Consider the following 11,514-nt stretch of genomic DNA (forward strand, 5'->3'; position numbering starts at 1 on the left):
TCAATTGTTAGGAGAGGGTTTGGAAAAGTACGATGGAAGAAAGAGACTATGAACCGAGGCACAGAAAACGGAATAATGGTGAGAGCAAATCATCATCAATAGTCCGAAGCAGCGGTTCCAGATGTAGTAACTTGAATGATCTATGGCCTTTGACGGGTCATCGTGAATGTTAGCAACAGGGCAATTGAGAGCTTTAGTCTTGTTTATTATTCAGAGCCTCTCTCTCTCTCTCTCTCTCTCTCTCTCTCTCTCTCTCTCTCTCTCCCTGGACACAAAAAAGCACATATCCACAATCCCTTGTATATGACAGCCACACCATCTACATATCTACACTCTTGTATGTGTGTGTATTATATATATATAACATATTGCATTTCCATCGAGGTAGTTTGTAGCGAGCGAAGAACGCATATGGAAGAGAGATGTCGTCATTTCAAAACATGAAAAATAAATCAGGGGAAAATTACAATTCCTCCGCTACAACAATCGAGGGTATTTCAATTGCAAACAATTACAGCTTCTGTGGGGCCAAAGATAACAAAACATCATATTCTTGGAAACACTCTTGGTGAAGGACTTTTGACACTACGATTCAACACTGTACAATTTACCAGAATGCATAAACTATATAACCTTTTTGTCATATATCAGACTAAAAATTCCCTCCGCAGGTCCTGGGCACCTTCCGGATGCAGCCTACGAGGAAGATGCTGCTGCTGCGGCTGCGGCTGCGGCTGCGGCTGCGGCTGTGAAGACATTCCAGGTACGTGCACATGCAGACAGCAGGTTTCTTGTTGGAGTTGATGACCTTGCACCTTAAGGGTTGTACATATATATGGAAGAAGTAGATCTTAGGGCATTCTTATTAGTGGATCATCCAACAGTTAGGCTGGGTTAGGTAAGGTGATGTAGAACAGGTTAGGTCATTAGGTCAGGTTCAGTAACCTAGATCAGATGCCAAACAAATACTGGAAGCATTAGATCTTATGTCACTCTTCATTTCAGAATTCACTGTTCATAAATAGTCATGGAGATACTCAGAGAAACCTTTGCTAGCATAGATGCTAGAGACGAAAATGGTTGCACGGCATTACACAGAGCTGTTGAATCTAACGATGTTAGTATAGTTCAGGAACTCATTGAGAGTGGGGCTACAGTAGATGTTCATGACAATCAGCAAAAAACTCCTTTGCACCTTGCAACAATTAAGGGATATATTCCGATAATGAAAACTCTTATTCAAGCAAATGCAGATATATATAACATTGATACTTATGGCAATATGGGTGCTCATGATGCAGCAGTGGGTGGGAAATGTGATGTCATCGCAGTTCTGGTAGAGTCTGGGTTTGATGTAAACTGCAAAAAAAAAAAAGGAAATACAATGCTTCATTTAGCAGCTTCTGAAGGTCACAGAGAATTAGTGCAACTCTTGATCAGTAAAGGGGCAAATGTCAATGACAAAGGCTACATGGGTTGCACACCATTACATGCAGCTGTTCAATCAAACAATGTTAGTGTAGTTCAGGAACTCATTGAGAGAGGGGCTAGAGCAGATGTTCATGACAATCAACAATGCACTCCTTTGCGTCTTGCAACAATAAGGGGATATATTTCGATAATGAAAACTCTTATTCAAGCAAAAGCTGATATATACTACGAAAATGAAACTTATAAAGATATGGGTGATCATAATGCAGCATTGGGTGGGAAATGTGATGTCATTAATGTTCTGTTAGAGTCGGGGTTTGATGTAAACTGCAAAACTAAAGAAGGAAATACAATGCTTCATTTAGCAACTTGGAAAGGTCACAGAAAATTAGTGCAACTCTTGATCAGTAAAGGGGCAAATGTCAATGACAAAAACAACATTGGTTGGACAGCATTACATGCAGCCGTTGCATTTAACAATGTTAGTTTAGTTCAGGAACTCATTGAGAGTGGGGCTATAGTAGATGTTCATAACAATAGTCAATACACTCCTTTGCATCTTGCAACATATTGGGGATATATTCCAATAATGAAAATTCTTATTCAAGAAAATGCTGATTTACACAATATCAGTACTTATGGCAATATGGGTGCTCATGATGCAGCATTGGATGGGAAATGTGATATCATCCGAGTTCTGTTAGAGTCGGGGTTTGATGTAAACTGTAAATCTAAAAATGGAAATACAATGCTTAATATAGCAGCTTCAGAAGGTCACAAAGAATTATTGCAACTCTTGATCAGTAAAGGGGCAAATGTCAATGACAAAGGCAACATGGGTCGCACACCATTACATGACGCAGTTCAATCTAACAATGTTAGTGTAGTTCAGGAACTCATTGAGAGAGGGGCTAGAGCAGATGTTCATGACAATCAACAATGCACTCCTTTGCGTCTTGCAACAATTAGGGGATATATTTCGATAATGAAAACTCTTATTCAAGCAAAAGCTGATATATACTACGAAAATGAAACTTATAAAGATATGGGTGATCATAATGCAGCATTGGGTGGGAAATGTGATGTCATTAATGTTATGTTAGAGTCGGGGTTTGATGTAAACTGCAAAACTAAAGAAGGAAATACAATGCTTCATTTAGCAACTTGGAAAGGTCACAGAAAATTAGTACAACTCTTGATCAGTAAAGGGGCAAATGTCAATGATAAAAACAACATTGGTTGGACAGCATTACATGCAGCCGTTGCATTTAACAATGTTAGTTTAGTTCAGGAACTCATTGAGAGTGGGGCTATAGTAGATGTTCATAACATAGTCAACACTCCTTTGCATCTTGCAACATATTGGGGATATATTCCAATAATGAAAATTCTTATTCAAGAAAATGCTGATTTACACAATATCAGTACTTATGGCAATATGGGTGCTCATGAAGCACCATTGGATGGGAAATGTGATAACATCCGAGTTCTGTTAGAGTCGGGGTTTGATGTAAACTGTAAATCTAAAAATGGAAATGCATTGCTTAATATAGCAGCTTCAGAAGGTCACAAAGAATTAGTGCAACTCTTGATCAGTAAAGGGGCGAAATGTTCAATGGACCAAAGGCAACATGGGTCGCAGGCACCATTACATGACGCTGTTCAATCTAACAATGTTAGTGTAGTCCAGGAACTCATTGAGAGTGGGGCTACAGTAGATGTTCATGACAATGAACAATGCACTCCTTTGCACCTTGGAACATATTGGGGATATATTCCGATAATGAAAACTCTTATTCAAGCAAATGCAGATATATATAATATTCGTACTTATGGCAATATGGGTGCTCATGATGCAGCATTGGGTGGGAAATGTGATGTCATTAATGTTATGTTAGAGTCGGGGTTTGATGTAAACTGCAAAAATAAAGATGGAAATACAATGCTTCATTTAGCGGCTTTAAAAGGTCACAGAGAATTAGTGCAACTCTTGATCAGTAAAGGGGCAAATGTCAATGACAAAGGCAACATGGGTCACACACCATTACATGCAGCTGTTCAATCTAACAATGTTAGTGTAGTTCAGGAACTCATTGAGAGTGGGGCTACAGTAGATGTTCATAACAATGAACAATACACTCCTTTGCATCTTGCATCAATTAAGGGATATATTCCGATGATGAAAACTCTTATTCAAGCAAATGCAGATATATATAACATTGCTACTTATGGCAATATGGGTGCTCATGATGCAGCTCATGATGTAGTTATGTTAGAGTCGGGGTTTGATGTAAACTGCAAAACTAAAGATGGAAATACAATGCTTCATTTAGCGGCTTTTAAAGGACACAGAGAATTAGTGCAACTCTTGATCAGTAAAGGGGCAAATGTCAATGACAAATGCAACAAAGGTCGCACAGCATTACATTACGCTGTTGAATCTAACAATGTTAGTGTAGTTCAGGAACTCATTGAAAGTGGGGCTACAGTAGATGTTCATAACAATGAACAATACTCTCCTTTGCATCTTGCAACAATTAAGGGATATATTCCGATAATGAAAACTCTTATTCAAGCAAATGCATATATATATAACATTGATACTTATGGCAAAATGGGTGCTCATGATGCAGCATATGGTGGGAAATGTGATGTCATCACAGTTATGTTAGAGTCGGGGTTTGATGTAAACTGCAAAACTAAAGATGAAAATACAATGCTTCATTTAGCAGCTTTAAACGGTCACAGAGAATTAGTGCAACTCTTGATCAGTAAAGGGGCAAATGTCAACGACAAATGTAACCCAGGTGGCACAGCATTACGTTACGCTGTTGAATCTAATGATGTTAGTGTAGTTCAGGAACTCATTGAGAGTGGGGCTTCAGTAGATGTTCATGACAATCAACAATGTACTCCTTTGCATTTTGCAACAGTTTCGGGATATATTCTTATAATGAAAACTCTTATTCAAGCAAATGCATATATATATAACATTGATACTTATGGCAAAATGGGTGCTCATCATGCAGCATTGGGTGGAAAACGTGATGTCATCACAGTTATGTTAGAGTCGGGGTTTGATGTAAACTGCAAAACTGAAGATGGAAATACAATGCTTCATTTAGCGGCTTTAAAAGGTCACAGAGAATTAGTGCAACTCTTGATCAGTAAAGGGGCAAATGTCAATGGCAAATGCAAAAGAGATAACACAGCATTACATTACGCTGTTATATCTAACAATGTTAGCATAGTTCAGGAACTCATTGAGAGTGGGGCTACAGTAGATGTTCATGACAATCAACAATGTACTTCTTTGCATTTTGCAATAGTTTTGGGAAATATTCCTATAATGAAAACTCTTATTCAAGCAAATGCAGATATATATAACATTGATACTGATGGCAATATGGGTGCTCATTATGCAGCATTGGGTGGAAAATGTGATGTCATCACAGTTATGTTAGAGTCGGGGTTTGATGTAAACTGCAAAACTAAAGATGGAAATGCAATGCTTTATTTAGCGGCTTCAAACGGTCACAGAGAATTAGTGAAACTCTTGATCAGTAAAGGGGCAAATGTCAATGACAAATGTAACAAAGGTGTCACAGCATTACATTACGCTGTTATATCTAACAATGTAAGCATAGTTCAGGAACTCATTGAGAGTGGGGCTTCAGTAGATGTTCATGACAATCAACAATGTACTCCTTTGCATTTTGCAACAGTTTCGGGATATATTCTTATAATGAAAACTCTTATTCAAGCAAATGCAGATATATATAACATTGATACTTATGGCAATATGGGTGCTCATCATGCAGCATTGGGTGGAGAATGTGATGTCATCACAGTTATGTTAGAGTCGGGGTTTGATGTAAACTGCAAAACTAAAGATGGAAATACAATGCTTCATTTAGCAGCTTTACAAGGACACAGAGAATTAGTGAAACTCTTGATCAGTAAAGGGGCAAATGTCAATGGCAAATGCAACAGAGATAACACAGCATTACATTACGCTGTTATATCTAACAATGTTAGCATAGTTCAGGAACTCATTGAGAGTGGGGCTAAAGTAGATGTTCATGACACTCAACAACGCACTCCTTTGCATCTTGCAACATATTGGGGATATATTCCGATAATGAAAATTCTTATTCAAGCATATACTGATATTTATAGTAATGACATATGTGGCGATATGGCTGCTCATGTTGCAGCTAAATACGGAAAAAAAGAGGCTTTAGAGTATCTTCTTGGATTAGGGTTTGATGTCAAATGCAAAATCAAAAAAGGAAACACATTGCTTAATTTAGCCGCTTCGAAAGGTCACACAGAATTAGTGCAACTATTGATCAGCAAAGGAGCAAATATTAACGACATAGGCCATTATGGTTACACGGCATTACATTCAGCTGTTCAGTCTAACTATGATAGTTTAGTTCAATACCTCATTGAGCGTGGAGCTGAGGTAGATGCTGAAAACGGTATGCTACAAACTCCTTTGCATATTGCAGCAATGATGGGGCATATGGCCCCGCTGAAAACACTTATTCAACAAAATGCTTATATTTATAGAATCGCCGCTTTCGCTAATACATGTGCTCATGACGCTGCCTTTAAGGGGAGATGTGATGTTATAGAGAATATGATAAAGTCGGGGTTAGATGTAAACTACCCAACCAAAATGGGAATTACATTGCTTCAATTAGCGACTTATAAAGGTCACCTTGAATTAGTGAAACTCTTGATCAGTAAAGGGGCAAATGTGAATGACAAAGACGAATATGGTTATACGGCATTAGATGCAGCTGAACAATCGAACAATGAAAGTATAGTTCAATACCTCACTGAATCTGGGGCTACGGCAGATAATCATGAGAAAAAACCACCCCCTCAACATCTTGCGGCATTTAGAGGAGACTTTGCAGTATTGCAATCACTCAAACAGGATAATACTGATATATATAATTTACCAAATTATGGCGATATGGGACCTCATGCAGCAACTATTCACGGGAAATATAAGATAATTGAGTTTATGTTAGAGTCGGGATTGAATGTAAACTACAAAACTAAAGATGGAAATACAATGCTTCATTTAGCGGCTTTAAAAGGTCACAGAGAATTAGTGCAACTCTTGATCAGTAAAGGGGCAAATGTCAATTACAAAAACAACAATGGTTGCACACCATTACATGCAGGTGTTGAATCTAACAATGTTAGTGTAGTTCAGGAACTCATTGCGAGTGGGGCTAGAGCAGATGTTCATGACAATCAACAAAAAACTCCCATGTATCGTGCAACATATAGTGGATATATTCCGATAATGAAAACTCTTGTTCAAGCAAAAGCTGATGTATACTACGAAAATAAAACTTATGAAGATATGGGTGATCATAATGCAGCACTGGGTGGGAAATGTGATGTCATTATTGTTATGTTAGAGTCGGGGTTTGATGTAAACTGCAAAACTAAGGAAGGAGATACAATGCTTCATTTAGCGGCTTGGAAAGGTCACAGACAATTAGTGCAACTCTTGATCAGTAAAGGGGCAAATATCAATGACAAAAACAACATCGGTTGGACAGCATTACATGCAGCCGTTGCATCTAACAATGTTAGTTTAGTTCAGGAACTCATTGAAAGTGGGGCTAGAGTAGATGTTCATGACAATCAACAATACACTTCTTTGCATCTTGCAACATATTTGGAATATATTCCGATAATGAATACTCTTATTCAAGCAAATGCAGATATATATAACATTGATACTGATGGCAAAATGGGTGCTCATCATGCAGCATTGGATGAGAAATGTGATATCATCACAGTTCTGTTAGAGTCGGGGTTTGATGTAAACTGCAAAACTAAAGATGGAAATACAATGCTTCATTTAGCGGCTTTAAAAGGTCACAGAGAATTAGTGCACCTCTTGATCAGTAAAGGGGCAAATGTCAGTGACAAAGGCAAAATGGGTCGCACACCATTACATTTAGCAGTTGAATCTAACGATGTTAGTGTAGTTCAGGAACTCATTGAGTGTGGGGCTACAGTAGATGTTCATGACAATGAACAACGCACTCCTTTGCACCTTGCAACAATTAAGGGATATATTCCGATAATGAAAACTCTTATTCAAGCAAATGCTGATATATATAATATTCGTACTTATGACAATATGGGTGCTCATGATGCAGCATTGGGTGGGAAATGTGATGTCATTAATGTTATGTTAGAGTCGGGGTTTGATGTAAACTGCAAAAGTAAAGAAGGAAATACAATGCTTCATTTAGCGGCTTTTAAAGGACACAGAGAATTATTACAACTCTTGATCAGTAAAGGGGCAAATGTCAATGGCAAAGGCAACATGGGTTGCACACCATTACATGCAGCTGTTATTTCTAACAATGTTAGCATAGTTCAGGAACTCATTGAGAGTGGGGCTACAGTAGATATTCATGACGGTCTACAATGCACTCCTTTGCATCATGCAATATACGGGGGATATATACCGATAATGAAAACTCTTATTCAAGCACATAGTGATATTTATAGTACTGACACATGTGGCGACATAGCTGCTCATGTTGCAGCTAAATACGGAAAAAAAGATGCATTAGAGTATCTTCTTGGATTAGGGTTTGATGTAAAATGCAAAAGCAAAATAGGAAACACATTGCTTAATTTAGCCACTTCGAAAGGTCACCTTGAATTAGTGAAACTCTTGATCAGTAAAGGGGCAAATGTGAATGACAAAGACGAATATGGTTATTCGGCATTAGATGCAGCTGAAGAATCGAACAATGAGAGTATAGTTCAATACCTCACTGAATCTGGGGCTACGGCAGATAATCATGAGAATAAACCACCCGCTCAGCATCTTGCGGCATTAAGAGTAGACTTTGTAGTATTGCAATCACTCAAGCAGGATAATACTGATATATATCATTTACTAAATTATGGCGATATGGGATCTCATACAGCAACTATTCATGGGAAATATAAGACAATTGAGTTTATGTTAGAGTCGGGGTTTGATGTAAACTGCAGATCTAAAGAAGGAAATACAATGCTTTATTTAGCGGCTTGGAAAGGACACAGAGAATTAGTGCAACTCTTGATCAGCAAAGGGGCAAATGTCAATGACAAAGACAACGAAGGTTGCACAGCATTAAATGTAGCTGTTGCATCTAACAATGTTAGTTTGGTTCAGGAACTCATTGAGAGTGGGGCTACAGAAGATGTTCGGAGCAATGAATGATATAATCACCTTCTCTTTTTGCGACAACAGAGGGAATATAGGAAATAAGATACTCATTTATAGGAAACAAGATGCCCACTTATAGGAAATAAGATGCCCACTTATAGGAAATAAGATGCCCATTTGTAGGAAATAAGATGCCCACTTATAGGAAATAAGATGCCCATTTATAGGAAATAAGATACCCATTTATAGGAAATAAGATGCCCATTTATAGGAAATAGGATGCCCATTTATAGGAAATATGATGCCCCTTTATATGAAATATGAAGTCCATTTGTAGTCAATATGATGTCCATTTATAGTAAATATGACATCCGCGTGATGTCCATTTATAGAAAATAGATATCCATTGATAGGAAGTAGTTGTCCTTCATGGGAACTAAGAGGTCCATTGATAGGAAAGAACAGAAGGCAGCAGAAGGCAAGGTTATCTATCAACGACAATGCAGAAACTTCTTCTGCCGCCTACTGCATCTGCAGGTGTCTTGGGTACGTCACACACTTCAGGCAGCCTCACAGCACCAGCAGCAGCAGCTGCAGCAGCTGTGACGGTGCTTCTGGTGTTTGCTGCCTCTGCACAAGGAGGCTAAGAGAGCTGTCCATCCGCCAAGAAGAAGCTGGGATCTCTCTCTGTGGTCATTCCACAAGTTGCCTGGTGAGTAACAGGAACATTCTGCTCTCCTTCCGGCAAGTTTATAGTTCTCATGCACTATGCGTACAATGTCTGTGAACAGATACTCATAAAGGCACGTGCACATCAGCCGGGTTTTGTGTGTTGTAAACGCTTATTGCACAGGCACTCTCTCATACACTGATGCAATGATGACGTGCTATATTTCTGTTAGTGTGCTTCAATATCGGAGCCTCAGTCACTTCTGTTACCATTACTTCTTTTGTTTGTTTCTGCCTGCAATATATTAAAAGGTGCCTTCGGTGAGTCTCTCAAGACACTATTCATTCACATGGTCAGGGCCTTTTGGCAGAGGATTCAACTGCAGACTATGAATAGTTTGCAAGTAGTACCCGAGGAGATATCACCAAGGTGCCAATGTCTCTGAATGGTTCAGAAAGAAGCCACTGCAGAACACCAAGTTTAAGTGAGTCAGTATAAAAACAGGAGCTTTCGACCTGAAAGAAGGTGAAGAGGACTTTGGTGAACATCGAAAACCCCTGCTTGGTATTTATTCACTTGAACTTAAGTTTTATGCGGTGACTTTTTCTCAGCCATTCAAGAATAACACGAAGAATGTGTCTTGAATACTAACTAATGTTTTTTTCTGCTTTGTCTCATCTTCTAACAGGTGCCACTGTGGTGATCACTGCCTGGACTCCTTAACCTCAGGTGCAGGTCCAGGTGCGGAAGCAAGGCCCCCTCTCTTCCTTTTGCAGACCGATCTGGATTCTGCAAAGATCCAGCCCGGTTTCTAGTTTGTCTTTTTATTTAGAAACCACAGACAACTACAGCGAGGGACAAGAGACTGAGATGAGGGACAACTACAGTGTGAAGGTAAAGTTGAATCAACAACAATATAGTACTACGTCTTTGGCGGTGAATTGCTATTTGAAAGGACTCAGTTCTTACCACACCTCAATGAAGAGGCAAGACTAAAAACTCACAGATAACGGGAAGATATAGTTAGCTGCTGGGCATCTGTCTACAAACAATAGGATATTTTAGTGGCAATGAAAGAATTATGTGAAAATGGGCCTTACAAATTACCAGCAAATTGGTCCCACAGTATGGGGTGATTGATGCTTAACCTTTCTCTCTCTCTCTCTCTCTCTCTCTCTCTCTCTCTCTCTCTCTCTCTCTCTCTCTCTCTCTCTCTCTCTCTCTCTCTATGTAAATGAAATTGAAATATACATTACATTTATGCAATTTGGTGTCTTTCAGTTAGTAAGCCATAGGCTGGTATATTTCTGGTTCTTCCCAGATCTTAAAATATTTTGGTGGGTTCCCCAGATCTTGGAACCTTCAGACAGTCCTGAGAATACAAGTCCCCTTAGGAGGTCATGAGCCTCTGTGATAACAATATATCAGGTGTGGAAATGAGCAACATCAGAGATTATTTCTGAATATTAGCTTCTGTTTTTTTATGCTTGATAGGCTTCACTTAAATTTTTGAGTGTGAAATATCCACAGTCTTATTACTGACCCAAGAGCTGTTGAACCCCCAAGACCTCCAGCTGTTTCACTGATGATTGATGGGAGCCAAATTTGAATGCCCAAGAATTCTTCTAGACGCGTCATGTATTCTCTCCTCCATTTCACTTATTTGATAGGGATCTCTGAAGGTGTCCACAGACGATCTCCCTAAGCTTTATGCATCTCTGCTATTTTCAGGTTTGCTGCTGCTAGACTTTGCTATTTCTGGGTTATTCCTGGGAATGGCCAGCCTCTGTGGAAACAGCCCAACATCCAATATCTGGTGTCTGCAACCTGTTCCCACCTGCCCACGAGTTGTTCAGGACGGAAGTCATCTCCAAAGGTCCAGGAAGACGACACATCAACTGAATGTGACATTTAAAAGATAATCACAGAAACTCTTGAAGACAACTGGAACCAAGTCTTACAAAAAAGCTGTGGAGATTAGAGGCAACAGATTGAGGCAAAGTGATAGTAGGTTTTAGTCTGGGTTCGAATCCCTCCCTCCCTCCTTCTCCAATGGTGAAATCAGTTCCCAGATGTTTGTGGTGTTGAACCCTTCAGTGCTGTTGTTGGTAGGAGGAGGCCTGCAGTGCTCCTCCTCCTCCTCCTCCTCCACACCGGAATAAATAAACAATGGAACACTCTCTCATTGTGGTGCCCCTTTTTGAAC

At 39.2% G+C, this 11,514-nt stretch overlaps 1 protein-coding gene across 1 annotated transcript in view; it reads left to right on the forward strand.

The window, feature by feature from the left end:
• LOC135208355 (uncharacterized) overlaps positions 1-8,692 on the forward strand; it is a 16,335-nt gene extending 7,643 nt beyond the window's left edge. Inside the window, exons 4-5 of the mRNA XM_064240456.1 lie at positions 672-782; positions 1,026-8,692. Coding sequence (XP_064096526.1) covers positions 672-782; positions 1,026-8,692 — 7,778 coding nt within the window. The remainder of the gene's footprint in view (positions 1-671; positions 783-1,025) is intronic.
• Positions 8,693-11,514: the final 2,822 nt, after the last annotated feature.

This window comes from Macrobrachium nipponense, chromosome 35 (genome assembly GCF_015104395.2).
Source record: "Macrobrachium nipponense isolate FS-2020 chromosome 35, ASM1510439v2, whole genome shotgun sequence".
NCBI classification, from domain to species: domain Eukaryota; kingdom Metazoa; phylum Arthropoda; class Malacostraca; order Decapoda; family Palaemonidae; genus Macrobrachium; species Macrobrachium nipponense.